General features: G+C 38.4%; 1 protein-coding gene across 3 annotated transcripts in view; it reads left to right on the top strand.

The window, feature by feature from the left end:
* The window catches only part of DENND1B (DENN domain containing 1B), a 153,705-nt gene extending 127,951 nt beyond the window's left edge, over positions 1-25,754 (top strand). For all 3 annotated transcript variants that reach the window (XM_082287104.1, XM_082287103.1, XM_082287105.1), the window contains 6 exons: positions 570-638; positions 2,807-2,863; positions 3,647-3,757; positions 15,828-15,907; positions 16,923-17,136; positions 18,416-25,754. In XM_082287104.1, the coding sequence (XP_082143230.1) occupies positions 570-638; positions 2,807-2,863; positions 3,647-3,757; positions 15,828-15,907; positions 16,923-17,136; positions 18,416-18,967 (1,083 nt within the window). In that variant the 3' untranslated portion in view covers positions 18,968-25,754. The remainder of the gene's footprint in view (positions 1-569; positions 639-2,806; positions 2,864-3,646; positions 3,758-15,827; positions 15,908-16,922; positions 17,137-18,415) is intronic.
* Positions 25,755-27,970: the final 2,216 nt, after the last annotated feature.

The raw sequence follows: 27,970 nt of genomic DNA, 5'->3' as shown, positions 1-27,970 counted from the left end.
TTCACTGCTTTCTGTATCATGTTACATTCCATAACTCTGAATTAGGTGTGACAATTTGATATGAAGCTTATCACTTCTAGTAAATAGCAATTTTGTTAATACAGATTTGTGCAATTTGGCTAGCAGAAGACTCTTGGTATAACCTTGTTATTCTGCAGCATTAGTAAAATATATTATTTTAGATTAAGAGAATTCTTGTGTGATTAAATGAGATAGTCCTTCCTGTCAGGTCAAAGTATTTTTTAGTTGCATAATAAATATGATAGGAACACATGAAAACTAGCCTTAACTTCTGAATTGATTTTGTAATGGTAACAGTGAATGAAGACCGAAAATCCATCATTCTGTTGGAGTGCCTTGATAAACGTGTCAGCTGTGGAATGACATACTGTAACCCTTGTGTAGCTGCAGACAGCAGGTTGGGGAGGAAACACAGCTGTGCTTGCTCTTACCCATTTCAAGGGAAGGTTGTTACTTCTTCATAGCACACTGTTCATTTTTCCTTGCTGTTTTCTTAAGGTTTGCCTTGTGTTGCAATGTTACTGAAATATATTTTTTGTGTATTTCAGAAAGGCAGTGCACTGATCAACACAGCGATGACCAAAGCCACTCCGGCTGTAAAAACAGCATATAAATTTGTAAGATCATCTCTTTCAAATAAATAATACATAAAAATCCTGCAATTTCCTCCTACCTCTCATTCTCCCTGAATGCTGAAAAACCTCAACATTTTATAAATAAATTGCAGAAAAGCACTTCAGCCTGTAGAAAGTGTTTACCTTAATTTGTTTTCTCATATAGCACTAGGATTTGTAGTTGATTCAGACTCTTCTAGGTAGCTTGTACATAAAAACAAACTTTCTCAAAGCATCAGAGTGCTGGTTTACACACTAGAAGCTTATTTGAATATCATTTAGGTATTTGATACACAGCTGTAATTTCACTTTGGCAGTTAAGTGCTGCACTATTGAGATGTGGTAAAGATTCAGTAAAGTGTGCAGCAAATCATCTGCTCCTTTAAAGATGGTATTGGAATACTCATGTTTAACTGGGGTTAATGCTTATACTTTTCATCTTGAAAGATTTTGTTTTCGAAGACTGCCTAACCCATGAAGCATGTGAGATTATACTGTATTATGCAGTATGGTAAAACAGCAATAGAAAAAAATGAAGTGAGAAGTATTTTAAGGTTGCTTTTATAATATATGGGAAAAGACTTTTGGCTTCCTTTTTGCTTTTCCAAATGTTTCACTAGCTGGATGCATTATAAATAGTCCTGAATAGATCAGTAAATCAGTCTGTGCTAGAGTATTTTAAGTAAAGTTTTCAAACAGAATTTTAAATTTTACATCACTTGAAAAACACAGCAGTCATGGAGAGAAACAGGTAAATAAATATACTTCATATTCATAGACTCATTTATAATTAAAAAATGGTTCATCTGCAAATTATTCTTCTTCAATTGCACTGTCTTAGACTGTGGTTACATGGACTTCTCCAGCCTTCAATTTTGATAATCATGCCCTTGATAGTAAAGGTTCTTCAAAGTGAACTCCTGTGTATGCCAGGAAACTCCAGTAAATTCTTGAGGATCTGTGTGTACCTGGTATCCAGATTTATACCCCATTTAATTTCTTACATTGTTGCCTTTATGGAGCCTAGTACTAGAGGACTGCAATATGCATTTCTTAATTGTCACATAACTGGTTGGGAGCTTTGAGTAATGTTGTCGGGACCATCCCTCAGAGTTAGAACAAAGCACTCAGAAATTCATCCAAATGCTGTGAGCAGGATCTGGAAAGTTTAAAGTGGCTTTCAGGTTAGCATCTGGTACATGGCACCCCATGGTGCTGTTACTGAGCCTATGGATGTGTGATTTAAGGATCAAAAAAGACTCTGTGACCTCTTGATTCAAGAAAATGATTTTTTTTTTTTCCTGAATTGCCACGTACAGAAAACCACAGAAAAATAGATAGTTTTCAGATATGTATGCCCTTGAATGTATTTTAAAAGTCCTGTTTTCAAGACAACCATGAAAACTTTTGTAGTTTTCCCCCATATTTGTGTAGGAAAGACATCTTTTTTTCTGTTAGGGTTTTTGGTGTTGTACCCCCATTTTTATTTTTTTTCCTTCTCCCCCCTTCTCTCTCTCTCTCTCTCTCTCCCCCCCCCCCCCCCCCCATTGTTTTTAGCATAACATAGTATTCCATATTGTTAATTCCTTTCTGTATTGAAGAATATTCTTGGCTGTTTTCTATGCAACAATGATTCTTGTCTGCCTCTTTTAATGCATTCAGAATTCTCCCCTAAATAGCAGCACTGTGCTGTTCAGCAACACTGGGCAAAATCTCCATCTGCATATGAAATCACTTCATTTCTCTTAAGATTGATGTTGCCCTGCAAGTTGCCAGACTGGAACACTCTAGCAGTCATCTTAAAAATCTGAACGTTTTTTCAACATGCTTTATTGCTAAAATACCCTTTCAAATCTAAAGGAGCATTTCAAATAAAGGAGTGATGTGTATATGACCATTCTTAGCCTGTCCCTAGTAATAATGGAGAATTTTTAGTGTTTTCACAGCATTGGCATGCACGTACTGTAAAAAATCCTTAAATATATGGACAAAGCATGAATATAAAAAATACAGTGACAGTGCATGTTTGAAATTTGTGATAAAGGTTATTGCCCTTCTTTATATCACCAGGTGTTTCAAAAAAAAGGCAAAATAAGTATGGCATCATAAGGCATGTTCTGTGACTCCAGCCAGTGTCTTGCTGAGCAACTTAAGTCCTTTTATTTCTCCAGGCAAAAAACCAGGCAAGGCAAGGAATAAAAGAAGTGAAGAATAAGTTAAAACACAAGGTACGTAGTACACTTTATTTACTTTCTTACACTGCTTCCTGTATCAGTTTGAAGCTTATACTTTACAAATCACATGAGATTTGTGTTTTTAATGACTTTTGAAATATGCTTAGCCCTTTGTTCAACAATACATTTTTCATAACGAGCCCTCTGGCAACTATCTGTCATTCTATGCATCCACTGAATAATCTCTTTATTGTTTGCATATTTTATCATAGAACAACAGAGGTCTTCAAAGATACATTAAGAGGATGTATGTTTTCATAAAGTTGATTGCTTTGATATCACAATTGAAGCCTTTGCTTCAAGCTGAGAATTTGAGAAGGGAGAGTCTTGCAGTACAGTGTATTTCAGGAGGTGCAGTTGTCCAGTTTTAGTTCAATAGCAGTGTTTCAAGAGGAATGAATAGTTTCATTTTGCAAAAGCAACATCACAAACTATCGGAAAAGATGGTTTAGGCATTTTGCAGCTGCTTTTCCCATTAGGAATTTTGCTTCCATGTAAGATTTTTCTGTACAGGGAAGGAACCATTTTTTGGATACCTATTATGCTATTTCAAGAAAAATTTCAAAAGCATTTGAGCAATTCAACTTTTAAATGATCATGTTGGTAATCCAGTGTTTTGAAAAGCTAAATTTGATTTTCTTACTACAGATGGTATTTTCATGACAGTAATAGATTGTGGCAAGATAATTTTAAATGCATTCTGCGTGCATAATATGGAGGGTATGTTTGCAGATAATCATTATAAATAAAGGACTTTTAATCTGTTTTGTTGCATAGGAGAGTGAGGAAGAGTATGGAACTTGCAGTGCTGGTGCAGTACAGACTGTTCCTGTCTACACATCGCATTATGACAAAAGAACAAGCTCAGAAAAACGAAGGCTGGCACAGGTAAGACACCTGAAACTTCTGTTTGTATTCACATACATATAGGGAAAATTTTTTGCTGCTTACAGTAGTGTGTTGGTGAATCTGTTTCCAAGATGATTTTCCTGTCTGTGTTTGGATAGTGTGATTAAAAGGCTATGCTTATAGAAGTACTGCTACACTGCTTGTATGGAGAAAAAAAATGCTATTTGTATTTCAACCCTGTTGCAAGGGGAAAGAACAGGAGATCTGTAAGTATGGATCTGAGATTTAATTCTTAAATTCCAGTTTTGAGAAAGGCTTCTCACAAAAATACGTTCTGATCTATTCACAGATCTGTATTAAGCTATCTTTTTTAGTTTCTTATGGTAAGGCAGAATAATTTAGTGTTTCTAATAAATTGTTTTGGCAGTCACATGGCCTTTAACCTTGCTCAGATAGTTATGATTTATTATTTTATTAATAAGTCAACTAGTTAATGCAGTGCCAATGTCTTGGCTTTTGTTCTCTAATCCTTTCTAGTCTAGATTTGAAGTAACAGGTGTAGTGTCTCAACTTTGGCAAGTGTTTTAATGTTTTTGGATTCATTTTGACAGTTTTATGTCAAAAATATCAACAAAGTAGTTTTTCTAACACTTTTTTTTCTGCAGATATTTACTTGCATATGTACATATTTTTAATGTATGGGTATCTATTTTTACATTATATTGTTATTGCATGTTTTTAATATATGTGGATTTTTAATGCCCGTATCTTCCTAATATGAGAATTAAGTATATAAATTCCGCACAGTTGCTCTAACAACATTTTTTTTTTCTCTCTAGATATTGCAATATAAATATAAAGTTTCTGAAATACGACATAGAACTGATGCAGATGGTTGCTAAATGATGATGAGACTGTACATTAGTATTAAGTTATTTTTAGTAGGGTTATAAATAATACAAAGACTTTCTGCTTCGCTGATATGGTAGTGCTGCCTATTGTTGTGTGCAGGAGTCTAGGGATACAAAGGAATATAATTCACCTTGGTACAATTAAAGGGTTCTCTTGAAGGCGTGTGTTCAGACAGAACAATTGAACTTCTCTGTGGTTTTGTGTTCGTGCAGCTGTACAGTGCTAAATCCTGTAATCATTGCTGTTTCTACCAGTTGTCTTTTAGCTTTGCAAACAGGACAGGAGTGCAGATGTGTGCCTGGCTTTGTTTACATGCATCCATACACACGTGCGTTAAGGGATGTGTATGCACATGGACATATACACGTGTTTGTGTAGGGTGTATTTACCAACAAAGCTGGGAACTGAGAGCCCCACAGCACTGCCCTGCTGAAAACCAGCTCTTGTCCCAAACATCACATGAACCTAGTGGGCAGGAAGGAGCACGTGGGGATTGCTCTCCAAGAACTCCTTCACCTCTCACTCATGCCACTTCCTTCTTCCTCCTCCCCAGGAGCAAATAAACCAAAAGATTTCTGAAAAATAATAGTCTGCTGTTGCTACTCTTGTTTTTATTTTTGGTCTTGGTGTTTGAATACGATAACATAAATTCTTTATTTATAAGTGGTGATTCTAAAGTTTACATCCAAATAAAAAATATATATTTTGTATTCAATGCATGCATATGAGAGAGACTGTTTGAGCTAGTAGTGAATCTGCTGTTTAAAAGAAGTGAAATTCAGAGTGCTGTTATTGTCAGGTCTAATCCTTTTTCTGGTGTTCCTTATCCTGCAAATGAGGTTCTCCACCCAGATTTCTAAAATGATCTCCACCAGTGGCTGTATCAGTATAAGGATAGTGCTAATGTGGAGTTCAGGCAATTTGATACATATTTAAAGTAAGGACCAGATATTGATTAAGTCGTTATGCTGGTGTACTGAAATACTCACCCAAACCTAGATAAACAATGAACAAGAGAGGGAGATTTCTCTTAATGGTCATCCTGCTTCCAAAAAAGAGGCACCTTTGCACTTTATTACTATCTCTTCCCTACTGAAACATTTAGAAAATTGTAAATACAAAGAATTTTGTGTCATATTTTATGTCATTTTAGATATATGCATTGAGAATTTCCTTCTCCACTTCTTAGAAACAGTTAAATACTGAGAGCTACCTGAGATGCTGTAAAACATCTGCTTCGAAAAGTTATGTATGATATGAAAGTTTGCTTTACTGAGAAGGATCATTTTAAAAATCAGTTCATAACAGGATTTGGGGGTCTGAGAGGACGTTTCCTTTACAATAGGAAGTGAATCCACTTTTACCCCAACCAACAGGAGTTTGTATACGGGTCTGCTAATTAGTACGGTTATTTCCTGTTTTGTTGATGAGGCTTTAATAAATGTCAAGGGTACAGCCATGAAGATCTCCCAATTAGGCTTTGCGTTTGTAAAACCCAGCCCCTTTGCTTTTGTGTGAGGATGACAGTTCCAACTGCAGCCTCAGCCTAACAGGGCTCAAGGGAAAGGATACTTCTCTGGTTTTATTGAAAACACAGCCAGTTTGGCCCAGGGAGAATACCAGCACTGGTCATAGTGCAGAGCCATTTTTAACAATGAATATTTACTAATCTTTATCACTGCTGTCATAGTGGCTTTATTGTATTTTTTCTTTTCCAGATTGGCAATAGACTTTAAAAAAATCAGCAGTAAATAAAAAAAATTAAAATTATAGCATCTAAAATAGCTGTCATAACCTAACGAGAGGATAAATAATTAAATGCCTTATTGCAAACGGAAGCGATCAGCTTGCCCTGCTGTAATTTGCATTTTGAAAGTGTTTCCTGAGAGGAGCTGAGGGGAGTGCACTGGTACGTGCCCGTGTGCGCGCCCGTGTGCGCACAATGAATCCGTGCCCGAGACGAGCCCTTCCTCTCTGCAATATTCATCTGAGCTTGCTCCTGCTTAGGTTCGCTGTTGTAGGCTCCTCAGACATGTGTGAGCTTAACTGTATTGCAAGTCAACATTAACAGATGGATTGCCCTAAGCAAGGGAAAACCACAACAACAAAATCTAGTGAAAGTGGAGGATTGAAGCTTTTTATTGTTAAGCCTTATTAAAACCTTGGCATGTGCACTGCTGTTAACTGTTTCATGCCTAGAGCTAATAATGTGTCTCGGGTATGTTTCATCTCTTACTTTAATTAGCAATGTAGAAGGCACAAGAAATCACCAGCTAAAATTTTTGAAATAAAAATTAATGGAAGCATGAGATTGCTTAGACTCTGTTTGCAGTATCTTGTGAATGATACTGCTGAGTTCCTTTAACTGTTGATGAGTGGGGTACAGCAGGACATGTCTTAGACTATGGAGCATTCAGTTTTTGCATAATCTGTTTTAATTCTGTTCCATTATATGCTCCCAGGTAATGCAGATTTCTGGGTGCACAGGGACCTAAATGCAGCAGGAGCTCTGTAAAATTGTTTCAAATTAATATATAATGAAAAAGGGAGCATGTTTATTATGATCCTGGTTAGAATGCCAAGAAGATTTGTTTGATTTCATGAATATGATCTTTGTAATTTTACTGTTATATCAGGTGTTAGGGTAGTTTATTGAAAATGGACTATGTCAGGATATCAACAGTCATAATGTATTTCATGGCAAATAAAACACTCTGGAAGATTAGCAGAATAGCAAACAAGAGCTACCAGTTCACTTTGCAGTTAGTAAGTTAGCAGTGTCCCACGGTCTCTAAGAAAATGTACGTACTACCTGTACCTTTAGGCACCTACTACCTTCCTTCTGTAATGGAAATGGGCATGTGGATTCTAAGGGTAGATTTAGCAATCACTGTGTGTTAGCACTGCTTTAATGTTCCTATATCGAAGGTACCAAGTGAACTACTCACCATGACTTTGCAGATTCCAAATACAGTGTCTAACTTTTGTATAAGGTAGTAAAAACCAAGTTAGACTAAACTTTTTTCTTGGTGGTCTCAAACAGAAGAGAGTTTTGGTTTTGTCTTTTTTTTTCTTTTTTTTTTTTTTTTGTAAGGCATGTTGCAAATGGAGCTTTTTCACTTTTGTTGAAGTATGTCCTAGAGACTATACAATATATAATTCAGCTTGCAGTAGGTGTGCTTGGCATCTGTTCAACAAAGACAGCAAGTGTCAGGCAGGAAGATGTGTTCAGAATAACCTTACCTTCAGGAGTGCCCCATTTATCAATATCCCTACAATGGCCAGTGAAATAAATGACATAATCATTAGCTACAAAGGACTTCTAGTAACTGATTACCCTCCTAACCTGGAAAAGGTGGTGAGAGTGGGCTATTCTGAAGACTCCATTTTTTTTTCCCCAGAAAAATAAGAGAGGAGACTGTGATAATGCAGTGATAATGCAGTGCTGAATGTACATATTCTGTGTAAGATGACTGAATATCTTCTAGAAAAAATATCCGCAGTCAGCCCCTCAATGATTTCAGAAACATAAATCTGATTAAGGACATTTACCTGTATTTGTATTCAGACAATGTGCTTGAGATCACATCTATGCTCACCAACCACATATAACACTGGCTCTGTTGCTGGAGGTGTCTTCTACCCTCATTGACCAAAATATTATAAATTGAAAGATGTTATAAACAGTAAGAGCTAGTTTTTAATAGAAATCATGTTTTGCTACTGTAAAACACAGTTTTGAAATAAGCATTGGTTGATCAGTAAATTCTGTTTCTTTAGCTAATGTGGTGTAATGTGAAAATATTGTCGATATCATTAGCTTCCTTTAATTTGGAGAAAAGTCTTTTGTCTTGCTGTGTCAAGTAAGATCTCTTCATTCTGCAAAACAGTCAGATTTCCTTTTAATTAAAAACGAAAAAGCTAGGCAGCCAAAATTCAAATTGCAGATTACGAGAGTGCCCTCTGGTGGTTCCGCTTGCTTTCTGAAGTGGCAGGGCACACCAGGACCCTCTGCCTGTGCAAGCCTTGCTTGGTACAATGAAGACCTCTTACGAATCGAGGGGTACCTCCTTTATTTGTGCTAAGTGAAATTGTCTCTGGATTTTGTGCAAATTAAGCATTTAGATGCTTTCATAGATCATGCATGATACTATTTTCAGGATTAGGAAATAGAAGCTCCAAAGTAGAGGTATAATTACAAGATTGCTCAAACCTGCCCCTGCTTCCCACTAAATAGTGAACTGTTCTCAGCAGAATTGTGCAGTTTGTTCTGCACTCATAAACCAGTGTCAGCCTTGTGGCTGCCTGTCTTGGAGTTTTGCTGTAAAAATCACTTGAGAAATCTCTTCACTAATTACCATGATTCCAATTTAATTTAAGAAAAAAAATACATGGGGTAATGGTCAGGAAATTGCTCTGGAATTTTTTGTTACCCTGTGGAATGCTTGGTTTTTCAAGGGGAGATCATCAGCATATCTACCTCTGATTTATCTTACTGAAAGAAAAAAATTTATATACAAGCAAAAAGTTTGCAGATGCTTTTCTTGGCTGTTGTTGCTCCCTCTTGAAGTTTTTTAATAAATAGAAAGGCAGCTTTTCCAAGGGTCTTTCTTCTGCAAAAAAATGAACCATATTGGCATGTCTGTCATTGTTTCCTTTTGCTGAAGCATCTCAAAGAAAAATGCTGTCTCGCAAAGTATCTTCAAAACTGAGTGCACCTTTCTGTCCTTAGTAGCTAATTGAAATAACCAGATTAATTTTTTCATCAGAATTTATTGATATCTTAATGTAACAGTGGTATCTTTTACTTTCATTTGCTGTGTATCTTGTGTCTTCCATGGGTCATATTTTTGCTCCACTAAAGCAGGGAGCATCAGATAATGGTTGGAACCTGCGTCCCAACTTCCATGTTGCTTTTGCCTTCTGGCTTGAAAGTTAAAGAGCACCACTTTACATCTAAAACTTCATCTCTAGTACTCTATGTTCCCTAATGTTTTCTTCCTCTCTGTATTCCTGTGCCTAAGAATGAAAAAAAAAAAAAAAAAAAAAAGTTCAATTAAAGAAAAAAATTTTGTCTGGGGGCAAAAGTAGGGAGTAGAAGAAACAGGAAGATCTTTTACTGCAGGGATCTCAGCATCTCTGAATGTGAGAGTCCAGATTCAGCCTTTCTAATTTTAGATACTTCTGAAATGCTGAAGTTAGCAGCAGTGCTGCCTTAGGCTCTTTCTGCAGTAAATGGAGAGAGGGGCATGACCAAAGGGCAGCTCAGCCCACCTAGTCTTGACTGCATCCTGATGATGCCGCTGTCTTGCTGCTAATTGCCTAATTTGGGCCCTAAAATAGCTGAAGTTAGTAACATCCAACTCCAAGTGCCAGGCAGATTCCACAGCACCTTGCAGAGAAAGACCTTATTTGTTGAGCAGACGACTCCTACTGGTGTCAGACAGGAGGAGGGACTCCTCCTTGGTAATTCTTCTGTTTGGAATGCCTAGGCAGAGTAGAAATGTGCTTGGAGTCAGTATTTCTATTTCTAAGGCACAGTCTTTCTTTCCTTGAAAATGTGGGTAGTGTTTTCAAGCTTCAATCAGATAGGTTCTTCCACAGTGCTTTGGTCTGATGGACAGGGTCCAGCGCTGCTGAAGTCGGGAGGCACGGGATGTTTGTGTTTACGATCACATCCACATTGTACATTCTAGTGTACGTATTTTTGATAAGTTTTCCTCTGAGAAAGTCACACATGATCAGCAAACGGTGCTCTCAGCAGTGATTGTACCATGAGACAGTTCTGCTGATGGGAGGGTATAATGCACATTTTACCCAAAAGATCAATTTAACCAGTCATCTCTCTTTTATCTGCTTAGGAATTGTATCAGGCAGCATGTTCCAACCAAATAAACTGGATTTACAGCTGTTCTGGTTACTAAAGTCACACACTGTGCACCTGAGTTACTTCCAGGTCTCTTGACTTTCCTGCTACCTCAAACCCGTGTTCCCTTTTCTGGTTTTGTTCATATAAACATTCATGTGGCTGTGTGCATATGGACACTGATTAGTTTTTCTTTCCTGACACACTCCCTTACCTTCCTGCTCCTGTGTCCACTGTGACCCCCTCAACCCTCCATTCTATCATTTTCCTTCCATCTAATCATTGAGTGTACATTAGGACATTAATAACCATCAAAAAAGGGAAAATAAGTGATACATTTCTCCATCTTTGTAACTGGAAATTCTGCCGGGTGAGTCTGATTTTTAAAATCATCCACTAAAAAAATGAGCTGCTGGCTTTAGTTGTTGCAAATGGCACTGCAAATCTCCACGTCCTATTTTAAAAGACTAACACTTCTGCTTGTTGCCAATAAAGTGGAGCCAGGCTGCCTTTGGATGGTGCACTCCTTGCAGCTAGAATGGTGTGTGGCATGGTGCCACAGTGCATCATCAGCTGAAAACGGGAGGCTTTGCTAAGAATAGCCTCAGTGCCATTGAGAAAAGCGGGGTCTGGCTGTTGAGAGGTGATGCCTCCCTCTGGGCAATGTGGGACCTCAGGCTGATTTGGGGGGCTCAAGCTTCCTGAGGAAAAAAGGGTCTGCGATTCCTCAGGGAAAATGGAAGGTTGCTTGTTGTTTTGGAGCAAAACATAACTATTTTTGAAAAAATATTTGCAGAAGCATGATTAATTGTTAGAAAGGAAAAGCAGCATTGCAAAATTCTCAAATGATACCTGAATGATGTTCAGGAGGCTAGCATGCATAAATGGCAGGGAGCTGAGAGCTTGTTCATTTTTCACCACAGTAATTCAGAACAAAAGTAATTACCATGTGCTATCCATGACTAAGTATCTCAACAAATTTATCATCCTTACTTATAATAAATCCTGCCTCAGCACAGGTATGAGGGTTTCCTATAACTTTACAATAGTCAGTGGAGATCTCTGTGGCATTAAAGTGTACTTGACATTTCAAAGCACTGTGCCCATACACGTATTTCTGGTAGTATCTGTTTAATTTATATCCAGGACAGTGTTCTGGTATCAGAGCATTATTGTTTAGAATCTGTACTTCTTTTCTATCTCTCCTTTCCTTCTTCTTTCATCAGTCTCAGCTCTCGGGGAGTGTAATGAGGAGTACCTTCTTGTGAGTCATGGCTTTAGGTCACAGCGTTTAACCGGAAAGGAAGGTGACAGGTCGTGCTTTACTGGAAGGTCTGATTGAGACATCTTTTGCTTCCCTACTGGATGGAACCATAATTGTGTCTGGGATTTGGTTGTAGAGGAGGATGGGTAAAATAAAATACTGAATCATAAATAATAGTGGGCTTGTATTTATTTTGCTTTCTCATACTGAATGAGTAATCTCTACATTTTTAAGAAAAAGGGAACAGTACTTCATAGATTTAAACCATAGTATATATTTTTGTTTTTTTGAAACTTTATATGTGTTGATGTATTGAGTAGCCAGTAAATGTGAAATTATATTTGTGCTGCCATTTATCAAAAGATTATTTGTTTTGCACTTTGAGTGTAATTAATAGCAGCAGCCTTGTTAAACTTCCTGCCTTAGTATCAATCAATAAGCACTCATTACCAAAAGCTGGACTTCTGAAAGGTCTGGCATTATATAAAAAGCTGACATTTCAAAGATTGACTTTCCTGCCCAATCAAGAATATAACCATTTTACATTTAAATCCTTTAGCATTCATGTATTTGGCATTTTTATTCCAAAGTAGTACATTTTGTAAGGCTAGCAGCGAGCAGAAGAGGACAATTTAAGGACTGGCTCTCTCTTTATGTGGTTCTACGCATATTTATGTCAGCTCCTTTTTCTTATTTCAGTGATCAGCATTGGTTCAGGTCTGTATAGGTTGCAAACTACTTGCAGAAGGAGATTTTGAAGCAGGGCAGCAACCAGAGAGGATAGTTATGGTATATGTATAGGAGTACAAAAAGGATGTATAGCCTCACACCAACTTGTGGAGAGCCTGAGCTTGTGTTTTAAGTGTGCTCAGCTCTTATATTCTGAGCAAGGTGAGAGATGAGTTATTGTGGTGCCATGTGCAGGAAAATGAGAGAAGTTTGAAACAGCGAAAGTTGAATCCCTGTTCTTGTTTTGATATAAATACATTAAGCAATAGATTTATTATCTAAGCAGAACTGTTTGGAAGAAGCAAAGCAACCAGGTACTTTCAAGAAGTTTGTTCCTTTATTTTATTGGAAAAAACATGACAGCAGTCTATTAAGACTTTATAAAGTTCTGGTGCAGCAAGAAAGGACTGCTGCCTTATCATTTCTTGTGGTAATAAATTTAAATGGTCTGGTTGTTATTAGAATGCTAATCAGGAAGGAAGCAGAAGTCTGTCCTTTTTTCATAAAGGGGTATAAAAAAGGTTACACACTTCAAAATGCAGAAAAGACAGAAATTAAAAGCTTAAATAACTGCAAACAGCAGGGTACGTCAGTAATGGAAGGCCTTCTTAAATGTCTCTGACAGCTTTTGCAGGTGCACATACTCTGTCACTTTGCCTAGTGGAGCATTGAAAAAGTTTTATGGCTCTCCTTTTGGAATTTATTACAGGTTTCTTTCTTTCTTTTTCTTTCTTTGCAAAGTAGTCTGGACATACCCCTCCCTTGCAGTCATTTTTATTACAGCTCTTAAAGGAAAGTCACCTATTCAAAAACATGTGTTGCTTGTTGTCTCCGTGGTTAGCTCAGAGAGCTGTAAATGCTGGAGAAGGTTGTTATTTACAGCCAGATATTTTCCTTTCCTTGCCTTACCCCCATATCTTTGCCTTTGTATGTAAACCCCATTTTATTTGGTTTAGCTGTTGAAATTCTCCCTGTATAATTTTATAATATACCCCATAGCATTTAAATTGGTAACAAAAATATTTTTTCAAAGAGTTTGACCATGAGGAGATAGGAGTTCTTGTTTTGGAGAGAGGTTTTAGGTTCACCAACTTCTCTGTTATGTACCTTTATATGATTATTCTTGCTTTCACTAACACACTTGCATATTACTGTTCATAGATGTTCTGAAGGGCCACAGGCCAATGCCTGTGGTGTTTACTGATTCTAATTAATTTTATTCAGCTCCTGTTTCTCAAACACACAACTTTTTTTCCTTTTTTCCCCTTTTTTTTCTTGAAGCTTGGTATCTGTGCTCTTTGAAATATTATTTATTATTTCAACAAATCAGCAGGTGTTATCTTGTAGGATTTTATTCCATTGACAGAGTTAATTCTTCTACAGATGAACGAGTGTCAGTTTCCATTTTGTTTTCTGCAGTTTCTCAACATTCTTAAAGAACCTTCTTCCCTGCAAAATCTCATATTTATGTTAGTAGAAGTAAATGTGATGGCAGCATCTAATTTTGATGCAAATTCGAAGAAAATGAGAGAGGCAGGCAGGGTTTTGCCCTCCTGGAGCCAATTCCAGGTTAGAGCTTGAATTACAATGAATGTCACATCAGAATTTTCTTGGGGAAGTGGCTAATTTCCAGTGTTACAGAAAAAAAGTATTTTCATTTTCCCATTGAAGATAAATACTTAAAGCTGCAACTTTTAAACCAAAAGCAGTGACTGTGGTTGTGACAGGGATCTGTAAGATAACCAATCACCAGTGTCAGTTAACAGAGTGGCTCGCCTCCCTTTAGTTACAAGCGGGAGAATGATTGATAGATTGCAACAGTGATGGGAATGACACAAAGAACTCACAAAAATGTTTCTCTGTATTCCATCCTATACTTTTTGCTCAATATGAATCTTAGGGTTCTTTGATGGGTTTTAGTACTCTAATAATTCTCTCATTTTCTGTCAACTACTACTTGGTTTAACACATTAAGAACCATATGTTTCTTCTTTGAGGGCAAAGAACTGTGGAAAGTGTTATCAAAACTTGCTGCTTTAATTAAATTCTCTCTTGTTGAACAAGAAAAAATGTCTCAGTCTATAAAGAGTGAATACTGAGGCATTCCTGAAAATAACGGAGGGGGGGTAGAGAGTTGCAGAGAGCGTCCTTGTATTTGTAGAACCACTGACAACCTCTGTAATAGGTCACATACTGAAATCCTCACAGTACAAGATGTTCAAGCTCCTTGTAGTCTGAAATTAAGGCCATATTTCTTCCCCATCAGGGGCTTGTTGCAGTTGTAGGCATTTGGTGAATTGCATGATGAGATGTGGGCAGTAGCACTTCTTACTTGTGTATGACTTTCCTCAAAGTTAGCTAACGCTGTTTTCCCTCTGTACAAATTCCATTCATATGTCTTTAAGTTATGGGTGGTTATCCAGGGTTCACAATCTCTTGAGTGCATTGATTGCCAGCATAGTTAAACTTTGCAGGTTTTTGATACAAAACAAGTGTAAGAGATGTATAGTCCTGAAGACAGTCATTTGTGAAGTGCAAGTAACTAAAATTCCTGATTTAAATGTTCTGGCCAAGATAGCGACTTTTTTCCAATTATTGTGGAATTCTTTAGCTTATTTTTGTTTGCTAAATAATAATGTGATGTAATAGGTTAGTGAGTATTCTGTACAGAAGTGTGTGAATTTACAGCACACTAGCTCCTCCATGCAAAGTCCTCATGGGGTGCTCTGAGTGTGCACTAGGTTGGAGTTAACTGTAATCCACAGTTAATTATCCTGCACAAAGGCATTCTTAGTGAAAAGTTTCTGATCTGGATATTATCCCCTCTGCAGTCCTGTACTGCACCATAACATAACCATAGCAGCGTAAAGAGACTCCTGATTTGCTTTGTATTTGCTACTTCAAAAATCCATTTTTCGTCATGCTCAATAGACCACATGAACCAAAGCTTGGCAAATATTTCTGCCAGAAAGTACTAAACCACAGTGCTTTTTGTGATGTGCTTTCAAGGGTAGCTGGTAGACTTGAGTGATGCTTTTCCTCCAATATCCAGTCTTCTACTAATCAATGCTTTGCATAAATATTGCACTCCAGGCTTTGCATAAATAATGAGGCCCTCCATAGGCCATGAAGAGAAATGGTTCTCTTTAATTGGTGATGCTTAAGGACTTGTTACAACCTTTACAAAACTTGATCAATATGTGGTTTTCCTCATCAAGTGCATAAGAAGCCTTAATGAATAAAGTGGCAGCTGGTCTCCAACTAAGTAAGCTGGTCTCCAACTCTAACTGAACTAGAAAAAATAAACAAAATTATGATGTTAATTGTCCTTCCTCCAGACTCGTTTCAACCAGCGCTTCAGTAACCAGGATTTTGCCTTGGATGAAGATGATGATGATGAAATTGAGAGAACAAGCAAGTAAGAAGCCTGTTTGGATGTGCTATATATGTATAGGAGAGAAGGTAACAAGTGTTATTCAGCAAAGTGGAGTTCGAGTGACACATTTTTGTCCTGACCAGGCTGCTAGCTTAATTCTTGATCTCGATGATGTCAAGTAGTTTAGGATTTAAATCTGCTTTAAAATGAGGGAGAGGCTATTATATCTTTTCATTATTTATAGTGTCCAGAAGAGCTTGACATAATCCTCAGTCTTCACAGCTTCCAGATAAAAAGACTACATACACAAAGAAACAGCAAAATATTCATCAACATGGTGGGCAGTGACCTCAGCTAATCTATTCTTTAGGGCTTGTGTTGTGGCCATGACAATGGGACGTTTTTTGAAGGGTCTGAAAGATAAGTAATGCCTTGGAGGTTTTATATCGAGGTCTTCCTGTATGAGAACTAAAGGGAAACTGTTGAGGCTTAAGCTGCATTGAGGCATTTTCTGAATTCAGGAGTCAGTTTTTGATAATGAACATCTGGATGTAAACCAGAAAGGACATTGAAAGCAAAATCAAGCAGCTTAAGCTGTGGTATAGCAGGGAAGAGGGAGCTAGTGAAGTGTTAAAAGGATATAATGAAAACAGTGAGCCATGGAAAACAGCCTTTATAGCAGTATTGATAGACAGAGGTAGGAAAAGACTGTGGTAGAATGGGGGTCTGAGATAAGGGTATTGCAATAAGAGAGGAAATAAGAGCAAAAGCACCAGTTCTCTTTGCAGATAGACAGTAGCCCAGTAAGCCTGCCCATGTGGTGGAGCAAGAGTTGCCACTAGAGCAATTGTTTGGCTAGGCCAGGAGGCAGCTAATGGTAACTGCATCTCCACTGACACCATATATCTGTGTTCAGGAAAATTCTTGAGTAGAAAGATATTCCAGGTTTATGTTCCCATTCCAAGGTCTTGAAATGCATTCTCCTATGTCCTTTTAGAAGTGGTTATAATAAAATGGCTTTTGTGTTCCTATCTGATGGAAAAGTTTTTGTTTTCAGGTTATCATCAGAAGACAGTGAAGAAACTTCTGCTTACTTTTATGATAGTGATGGTTCTGGTGAAACTGGAATAACTCAGCATCAAGGAGAAATGGACTTGCTTGGAGAGATTCTGGACACGCTGAGCACACACAGTTCAGATCAAGGAAAACTCTCAGGAGCAAAGAGCCTGGATTTCTTTAGATCAATGGATGACATTGATTACAAGACTGCGGTTAGTCTTCTGCTTTCATTTGAATGACAACCCAAGTCCATTTACAGTGGACTCCTGCTTGTGGAATGAACAACATGCAACTCAGACACTGCAGTACAGTCCTTAGAATTGCCAATGTGTCTTCCTAGGGCTACATGACAGTACACTCATGCTGGCCGCTGCGTGGTGGTTTTTCACCAGCCAAGAAATTGTCCAGGTTACTAAGTCATCTTGGAAGGGTATTTTTCCCTTAAAGCAGTAATGACATAGAGAGCTATGAATAGCATAATAATTATTTAATCAAATAGTTTAATATTATATTTCTATAATAGAAATAATATTTTTTTATATATATTTCTTTCTTTTCTTTTTTTTTTTTGCTGTTAAATCTGTTAGGCCTTGAGCTGATTTAGGATTTTTAAATGCAGTTTAGAAGGCATTTTCATTTTCACCTTGTAGCCTCAGACACTATAGTCATAGTGATATGGTGATGTTTCCTTCTTGATTTAAGTCATGGGATCCAGGTGGTAATTGCACCTGAGACACTGCTATACTCCAGAGTTTTCTAAGAGGGCTCCTTGTTCCTATTTTAGGTAGACTTGCACTGCTCCTTTAGTGTAAACACACTGCTTGCCTGCAATTTTAAAACCCTCACCAAGTCACTGCTGTGGTATTAACCAAAAAAGTATTAGTGTTTTTAAAAGCATTTAATTCCAGCACATATCAGCTGTCCAACACTTACTTTTGCTGAAAGGGATCCTATAGTAGAAGATTTGTTACTGCAGCAGCGAATACTGATGCAAATATTTATAAAGCTTGTAAAATTTTATATTATGAGTGTCACACAGGGGTTAGATTAATAAAATGCCTAGTTTTGTTTGACCAAAGAACTTTAATATTGAAAGTTGGTATAATTAATTACTGAAGCAAAGAGGAAATGCCATCTGGTTTTAGTTTTAGTCCCCTTCCCTCTCATATTGTGGATACAAACGAGAAAAGTGTGTCTTTGTTCACTGTCAAAACTGCTTTTGCCAAGACTGAATGGACAGAGGAGACGGAAATTCTTCCTCTGTACCAGGCAGTCCTTAGGCTAAGAGACAGTGTTCTGTGTGGAAATGTAAAAACACTTGGCCTTGCATTGTGTCTGGGATAGTTGTTTTGTAACACTGAGCCCCAAAGGGGATCCATGATTTAGGAACATACAAAATCCCTTCCAGTACTTGTGTTTCAAACATGCCAGTGTAGAGATGTTTCTTGTGACATTAACTATAAACTATAAACACATGTTTTTTTCTTTCAGAACAAGTCAAATGCACCTAGTGAGAGCAACCTTACCCTGCTCTGCAGCTGTGCTAATGACCAGGCAGAGTGGAACCTCGGCCAGGATGACAGTGTCCTCCATGGGAAGCAGCTCCCCCCGTCGCCAAGGAAGCAAGTTGCTTCTGATGGCCAGAGAGAATCTCTCTCAAGGCTGGAAGAAGAAAAGAGTGGCAAAACCTTTACTACTGACAAGATGGACACCACTAGTATGACATCCCTATCTCCAGTACGACCAAGTGCCCAGTTTACTTCCCTAGAAAGTTTCAAAGCAGGCTTTTCTTCCTGTCAGTATGCAAAGCCTAGTGAAACACTAAGCAATACCTCAGAAGATCAGCTCCCAGGAGGTCTTGCTCAACAGCCATCAATTCTGGTCCCTTGGGAGAAAGGTGGTAAGGAAGGAGATGAAACTCCAGAAGAAGGTGGACTTCTTCAAGAAGTGGTGTCATTATGTAAACTGAATTCTGCTTTTCACTATGGTTTAAATATTTCAAAGGATAGCTTATCCAGCAGTAGCAGTGGAAATAAAACGTAAGAAAAGTATGAGAAGAGAAACTTGACTCCCATCAGAAGTTAAAGGGAGACTACTCAGGACTCCGTGTAACTCCATATAACATGATAACCAAAAAATGAAAAGGAATCAGTGGTCTTCAGTCATAGAAATAATTCTCTTCAGTTGAGTATGCATTTTCTGCCATTGGACGTCCGCTTCTACGTTTACTCAGTTCATTCGTTGGCTGTAGTTAGGTCCACAAAATGGAGCTAAATATATGAATGCACTCTTAAATCAGGTACTAGTTAGTCTCTGTGTTAAAAATACAGCAAGTGTATGGTGCTTCCTAGCATTTGCTTCCTCTAAGCAGCAGGAAGGGTGTTGCCTAAAGGTAGCCAGGTTTTGAAGGTACTATGTTAATCCCATTAAGCATGAAATGAACCAAGCAATCTGATTTGTCTGAAATGTACTAATGTTAATATTTGTAATGAATAATAATTGCCTTAATCTCTTGGGAAGAGGTTTAACTATCTTAGAAGATGAATGCAAATCTACAAAACAGCAATAATGATTTTCCATGGCAGGAATTTGCTTCAGCAAAGGCGGGGGGGGAGGAGACTTTTTTTACATTAAGGAATTTCTTGTGAATATAACTTGGAACTTACTCCAAACTAAAACTGTGGCTCTGTCTTCCAGACTTCAAAAAGGTAGCACGTGGTTTTCTCTCTTCTATAAAGTACATGAAGTGCTGAATTATAATGTGACATTTATTGACTTCTGTTTACAACTAAGACACTTTAAAGACACATTATCCAGTTTCCCTAGGTAGACTAATTCATCTAAAAATTCTCAGAAATGAAAGTGTAAGTGGAATTGATAGATTTCTATTATTTTTTATTTTCTGCAGTTTAATAGTTGGAAAACTAATTTGTGCCTAATTTGTAACACTAGAAAGCTAAAATTATAGACTCAGTTTGAGACTGCATATATCCAACTCTCATTTTAGCCAAGTTAACAACCAAAACCTTCTTTCTAAATCCAGTGAAGGAGAATAAATGGTCCTGATGTATATTGTATTTCGAACAATCATTTGTCCTCCTTCTGGCAGTGTTCCTGACGAATATTTGGATATTTAAAGTCTGAAAATTTTTAATGCTCTATGGAGCAGCTCTTTCATTTTTAACATTTTCTTCCTCTTTTCTTTTTCCACCTCATCATGCATACCTTGTCTCTACAAACAGCTTAGGACAGAAAAGACAATCAGTTTCAGCAGATTGGGATCGTCAGCTTTGAGGGATATTTGTGGTGCAGTTAGTAGAAATAGCACATGGGTATAAAATGAACCCTGCCTAAGAATGTTCTGCTGCTCTTCTAAGTCATGAAGCTTTTTTTCTTTCTTTCCCTCTTTGGCTTGAATGATTTCTCTTAATCTCAGCCTAGGCCTGAGTGAGCACATTGCTGGGGTCAGTACTTGGATCAGATTGTGCTTTAGTACCTTAATGGTAGTTTGCAGCAGAGTTTCATATCGGTTGCCTCACTGAGATTTATTAACTCATTTTCCTTCTGGCTGACACAAATGGAAAGGGGTTTTTTTGGCTGCTTTCTTAAAAGGCAGCTGACCTAAGGGAATTGCTCCATATTATGGCAGAGGCACTGTTTGAAACCTCAGCAGAGAGACTCAGTATAGTCAGACCTGGGGTTTGTTAGCACAAAGTTTCAGCTTGTTCCAGAATGAGAAGGGCCAGTACTTGCCACTGAGGATGAGCCTCCAGAATTAATTTTTTTAATCAGAGCAACAGAGCTAAAAGGTTGTAAAAGTGCAAATTTTGCAGAAGTATCTGTGTCTGATCGAGCATGAACATTCCGGAGGGCATTGCTGGAGAATCTCTGTCCCAGAGCTAGCAGTTGTACATCCAGAGGTCTGTACACCAAACTATTTGTTTATCCTTTGGTTTCCTCTTGTGCATCAATATGATATGTTGTGGACTTTTTTAATAACAAAAAATGTTATTTGGCAAAATATTTTGCACTATTAAAAGTTGAAAATATCATAAAAGTAATAAAGATCTTCACTCTCAGCTTTCCAGGTGGTCAGACCAGGTGGCTCATGTGCTGTTCAGATGGCAGAGCTCCAGAGCAACCTCATGGTTCCTTGTTTAGAGCTGGCATTAATGACTTGATAGAAGCCATTCTTCTCCCTTGCTGGTAGTAAACACTGCCCAAGCTTAGTGCTGCAATTGTGTCTAAGAGAAGACAGGCAATACCCAGGTTTTTGTTCTTGTAGCACTTCTCACTCCTTCTCATTCATCTCCTTGCGTTTTGTGATAAGAATTTCAAGATTCACGTTTTCTTTTCCTCTGCATCTCACATGATGTTTCTGTCCGTGGTTCAGTCTAAGTGGCTTTGTTTTCTTCATTTATTAAAGATAGTAAACAGTATCGATGTCTTAAGGAGTAAAATACAAAAAAATGGAAATTACGGCCATCATTACTTTCAAAACAAACACCTAAGTTCAGGAATACTGCCAGAAAATGGTTTTCAAAAACGAGTCTCTAGTACAGGCTTAAAATCTTACTGGCTTTACATGAGGGTTAGACACTGAACAAATAATCACAGAGGTTGTCCCATTCTCAGCTTTGTGGAATAAATATGGAAGTCATGTGAGACTGCCAGTATTCTTACAGTTTTTATAAGGATCATAAAATTGAAAGTTTGATAGTGGAATCTTTCAAAATTGAGGCATTGTAGTAATAATTCCTGCCTTCATGGAGTGAAAATGCAGGCTGAAAAGAAGTAAACAGATTAAATAAAAGATGGTAACATTCAACTTAGAATTATTCTAATTTCAGTCAAAATGTTTCTGTGCTTATGCTGCATTGTTTCCTTACTATTTACAAAGCCCATAGTTTGTTTACACTCTTTAAATAGTATGTCTTTTTTGGTTTTGAACCTTGTATGGGTTCAGAAATAGCTTAGTCTTATATATATGTTGATTTTAACTGTAGGTACATTTTTTACTCTGTAACATACAGAATCCTTTTCCACTTACTATCAGTGATCTTTTAAAAAGGCTAATATTTGTGCCTTATTTAAATAGAATTGCCAGTTACCAAATAGATAAGAGTCCAAACTGATATTACTGGTTCAACACTCTTGTTCTCTGTCCTTGTGATAATATAAAACTGTTCATTGGCTGCATATGCAGTATTTTTATTACCACATTGGGTTCTATATTAAGATAAATTTTCCAGGTCCAGTACTTTGCAAGTTTTATACTTGTATGCTTCTTACTTGTGGAAATCCTTCTAGTGTCTTTGAAAATCATCAACACTGATCACCAGCTACTGGTGAGGACTGAATTCTGCTCAGTCAGAGCTCCTGTAGTCTTCTTCAGAGGCATCTCTTTTCTTCAGGATCTCAAAAATCTTCCCATCTCTCCTGTTTAAGGGAGATACCAGCTTATTTGATTAAGCTTTGTGGTCTGTTACTTACACATAGGAACAAATTTCCAATGTAGAAAGTCAAATTAGGACTTGAAATTAATGTTTTTGAGGTTATTTTGCATAGATGTCTGCCTGAAATGAGCTGTATCACTCATCTGGTTTGGGAGGAAAAAGTAAGGGCAGTGGAAGGAGAAAGGGATTCCTGGCTTGTTCCAGTGCAGTGTGGTGAAGCCTGGAAGCCCACAGGAGGGATAGTAACTTTGAAGAAATCCAGATTTCAGTTCTAGCTCAGTTACAGTGGTTCCAGCTCAGTCATGTAGGCAAAAGTCATATTGCCTGTGGAGTTAACCCCCTGTGGGATTTGCAGAATGGATAATACGTTGTCCCAGTCCAAGCCTTCCCAGTCATGTGTACAGAGATGTAACATGGAAAACTGCAGATATCCAGGGAAGGACTGTGGATGCAGAGGTGATCCCTACCCACCCTCTATGCATGCAGAGGGCAGTCTGTGTAGAATAGGCAGTGGTTTGCTCTTCCATCTCACATATTTGGGCATCATGTAGTTCTGAAAAATAGACTTGTTCTGAAGAAAAAATGTAGTTGTAGAAGTTGTCATAGAACTTGTTGACTGAACCCTTCCTTGTCATTTAGCATTTCAGTGGTGCTGCTGCTGTTGGGGTGGGATCATCAGAAACTCTCGACACTGGCTGAAGTCCCCTCTCAGGCATTGTAACACAGACTTCAGGCAGAGTTTTAGACAAATGCTGGGTGCTTCTGAAAATCCCACCCAATCTATTAGAAGAGTGTTTTAGACCTTAAAATTCTGTTTTAGGTGTCTTTTCAGGTTTTAGGATGAGCTAGTTTACAACCTTGTGTTCTTGTAACCAATGTAAAGTCTAGGCAAAAGAACAGTTAAACCGGGTTTTAAAACAGCTTCTCTTCATCCACCTACAGTCAATCACATTCAGTCCTACAGAACAACCTTTGGTTGGTGCAGCTGTCTAATAGAATTGCTAGGAGCATCTAAAATACTTTCTCTATGCATGTAAGTAATCAAAGAAACATTTCATGCAATAATCAAGTGCCAGCATAAGGCCCTTTTGCAGATGCCCCCTGTGTAATCCTGACTGTACCCTGTCCTGCAGGAAGAACCCCTAACCATGGACCTCCCTGACTCCACAGGGAGAGTTCAAGAGGAGCTTTATTTCAAGGAGTTAGCATCCTTCTCCCTTGGCACCAGCCTCTAGTCCAGGTGCTGTGAGACTCCAGCCAGTGTGCTCCCAACAGCCTGAAATTTCAGGCTAAACAAATGTGGCAAATAAAATTAAGCCTGAGGCAAGCAGCTTCCTTATTGCAAAGCTCAGGATGGTGAATGCTGTCTGTTCCTGTGGTGTTGCAGTAAATCTGTGAAGAATGAATGTAGAAATAATTGCACCAGCAAAACCAGTATGAATGGTGATGTGACTTGTCTTCGGTAACTTTGCTGCTATTAGGCGTGTCTGTCTCTGCCAGGTGCTGTTTACTTGTTAGCAGAATCTGAGCTGACCAGAACATGTCCTCATCTTCACCCCAGGAGCATGGACCACAGCTGGCCTAGAATTCATGTTCCTCTGGGTGTTGAAAATAAAGGAATGGAAAGGGATGATACGGTTTGTTTGTGCAAAACCTTCCTTGATTTGTTTTGCAATATCTGTTCCGCAGTTTCAGTCAGTGGCCAGTTGAAAGTACTTGACAGGTCTTTTTGAAAGCTGCTTCACTTATTCTTGTAGAGTTTCCTGGTGAGTCCACAGCCACCTCAGTCTAGAGGGCCATCCACAACCCACGTAGGTGGCAGGACCGTTGCCATCCTCTGCTGGGTTGGAGTATGAAGCGGGTAACACAGTTGGAAGTTACTCCAAGGTTTATTGTAGTAAAGGGTACTCAGATTGTACTATTACACAGGTCGATACCAACAACACTTGTATTTAGAATCCAATAACAGTATTAGCATTTGGAAAATAAGTTGAGTTCAAATACGTTAACATTTATTACAATTCTGTGTGAATCAACATTCTTTCTGTTAAAAATAAGGGAGCAACTTGGTTGGGAGGGGGAAATGTGTTGACTTTCAAATCTTCAGTGAATTTTGTGCAATATTTCTCCTTGTTTCAAATTAATTTAGTAGTGCACATCTGCTTTCATGCAGATCCATGAAATTGTATTTTTTAGAAATGTGTAAAATTACATGTAGCTTTGAAATATGGTTGTATGATAAAAACATGAAGAAATGTATTCTAATGAGGCAAATGTATATTTCCAGTGACTGGGAGTGATTATGGATGTCACATTCTGTAGAAATAATGAGGCCTAAGCCAACGTTCACATACCAGTAGTTCCAGTTAACTCTTAAAAGTAAAACCTGGTTAAATTGAAGTAAGGTTAACTATTAGCATTTATGATGTTTAGTTTATACTTTGATCACTTGTTTATCATGGATAAAAAGTTGAGGTGTTAAGCATTGCTTTTCAGGACCAGCAGTGAGGTGAGAGTTCACAGCGATGACCACAAGAATTTAGTTTGTGACATCCCTAATTATCATAAGTCATTACTTAAAATATCTACTAATGTTGCCAGTGTCCTTTTAAGTTTTTGTAAATTAATTTCTTTGTATATTGATGTACATTTTCTTTTAACCTTTGGTTTTTCTTTGAGACCTTCTTTAAATTAATTTACTTGAATGAGGCAATAAAGCACTGTGGAAGAGCTAATCTTGGTGCAGCTTGCACACAAGCACATCATGTCTGTTACTTCATGATTTTTGAGGAGGAAGGGCAATTTAAAATGCTTAGTTGTTTGGCAGACTGACAATTTGTGTTTGTTATTTTTAAATCTGTGTCAGATATGATGAGAAATGCCTCATGGAACATGGACATGGAACAAAGCAACATCATGTATCTTGATGCTTCTAATTTTTTTTTTTTTCAGAACATTTTTTTGGTGACTGTTGAAAACCGTTCCCAAAAATGGCCCTTATTGTGAGCCTTTAATACTTAAAGGAGAGGCATAAAGTACAGGACACATTGAGATGTTATTGAAATTTTTAATTTAGAGATTAAAAAAACCCACACACCAAACAACCAGCACTGTCCTTACAGTTTTAAAAATTTTGTTAGTTACTGACCTTTTAACAAAACTAGAGCCAAATTTACTCCATGCTTTTGCACCTTCTGGACTACTGTTCAAAGCCACCTCGAGAACTGTAATTCAGACCTTAGACTACTGTTAGTAGTGCACTGTCTAGATGTATTAAATGAGCTGTGATGTGTGGTGTGGTTTGTTTTTTCTTTTTCCTTCCAAAGTTTGTGGCGTCAGTAGAAGTTTTCAGTGAATTCCACATTACCATAAAGTGCCCAACACTGTACTATAAAATAAAATTTAACAATACCAAAATTCCTTGGGTTGTGCAGGTTCTTGTTTGATGGGTTGATCTGAGCAGCATTTTTATGCATATGCTGTATTATTTTGGAAGTTTTTCTCCACTGAATGATCATTTCACTTTCTCAAATACAGAGAAAGCAAAATGTGTTTATTTGAATGCAATAATGAATTGATTAGTGCAAATGTTAAATGTTGATGTCCTTTGAAATTCCAGTGGTGTTCTGCATTTTTTAAAAACCTTAGCTAATCATTCCTTTTTGTTAAACGGCTTTTCTTGGCCTCTAGATCTTCAAGTTATTGCCAAAAAAGTAGATATATTATCTTACTTCATAGGTTAAGGAATTTACATATTAAGGAGAGGCTGTGAGCCGAAGGTACAGTAATAATAACTGATGGATGCTATGGTTTGGACCTTTCACATTAGATGTTAGAAAAAGTACCAGTAATTGTGATAGCACCAAGTATTTTCGTACTGTTCAGCCAAGTACTGTCAGAGAGCTCTTGGGGATCTTGCTGGTGAGGGAGAAGGGGTGCCCAACCTCCTGTGGTAGCTGTGGTGGGATATGATGAGAGGTCAGACTGTGCTGCTGAGAGGCGCTGGGGCCTCCCCTTTTTGCAAACCTGCTCCTGACACCCCCTGCTCTTCCTGCCCCGCTCCCCTCGGGCCTGGCTCTGGCCCCTCTGGCACCTGGTGGCCCTGTTGGGCCGTGTGACCACAGCTGGTGACCTCCTTCATGCCCCATCCTTGCTGCTGCTGCTGGGGAGAGGCTGCTGCAGAAAGCCCCTCTTGGCTTTGGTGGCGATCAGGAGTAAAATTAAGGTGGGTTTCATTTGTAACTTAGGTGGGCTCAAGAACCTGTAAGAGGTTAGCTGACCCTCACTGGTCTTTGCTGCTCCATCCTTCTCACGGGGAGGGCTCCTGGCTCTCCCCAGCTCCAGCATGGAGGAGCTCCTCCGTGGGCTGTGGGTGGATCTCTGCTCCCCATGGACCTCCCTGGGCTGCAGGGGCACAGCTGCCTCACCATGGGCTGTGCCTTGGGCTGCAGGGGAATCTCTGCTCTGGCGCCTGGAGCAGCTCCTGCCCCTCCCTTCTCGCTGACCTTGATGTCTGCAGAGCTGCTTCTTTCTCTTCTCTCTCTCAGCTGCTATTGCACAGGGTGCTTCCCCCCTTAGCTGTTATCCCAGAGGTGCTGCCACTGTGGCTGATCAGCTCAGCCTTGGCCAGCTGTGAGTCTGTCCTAGAGCCGGCTGGCATTGACTCCACCAGACATGGGGGAAGCTTTTTAATGTAGTTGCAGGTGTATGGCTGTAATTCAGCTAGAATTTCCCATTAAATGGCTATGCAGCATAATCTGATCTGTGATTCACTCTTCTAAATTAAAAGCATTTTGATATCTTATACAAACCATAGAGACTGTGGTTTCAATATTTATACAATCCACAGCTGATGAGAAAACTACAAATTATCTTGATCCAGAAAAGTGAGGGTGTGATTTTAACACTTGCCATTAGACCTGTGCTAGCTTACTGCAGCCAGAAGAGTGATGCCAGCTGTGAAGAATGGTAGCAAAGGGGTCCTCACTGCTAGATGAAGCATAGCACATCTTGCAGTCACTTCTTTGCCCACATTTATTCAGCTGTTAAAATGACAGCTGTGAAAACAAATTTTTTGTCATAGATCCAGGTTATGAGTCAATTGAGGACATTAGAAAAGCAATCATTGCAGAAGGAGTGGAAGGTATGAAGCCTTTCAGGTAAAGTTCACCTGCTTTCCTTAGTTTTTTTTCTGAGGGCACTGAGAGTGTGGTTGCAAGTTGCCTTCTGTGGATGTTTGAGTTAAATTCTTTCAAACCTGAGAATGAGAAAGAGGTAATAAAAGGTAGTCTAAGTTGGCAGATTTTACACAGATGGTACAGCCTCCTGTAGATACAATACCAAGTGTTTGTGAAAAACTCTGAGGGGTTTGGTGTAGCAGCCACATGGTAGCACCCTGGGTACGAAAGCTGGCTCGTGTATTAGGAGTTGTGTCATTTGAGGGAAAAATGCAGCTCAAAGCACTGTTTTACTGGGCACTTACTTAGGAGGAGAAATCAGAAACTCTCCTCTTCATTAGTAACTTCTTGGTTGGTTGTGCTTCAAAAAGCAGATGAGAATTGCTTTTGCAACTCACTTCTACTTTGACACA

This window comes from Coloeus monedula (genome assembly GCF_965178545.1).
Source record: "Coloeus monedula genome assembly, chromosome: 9".
Taxonomy (NCBI): Eukaryota; Metazoa; Chordata; class Aves; order Passeriformes; family Corvidae; genus Coloeus; species Coloeus monedula.
Note: the sequence above shows the minus strand (reverse complement) of the source record. Positions and strands in the feature narration are given on the sequence as shown.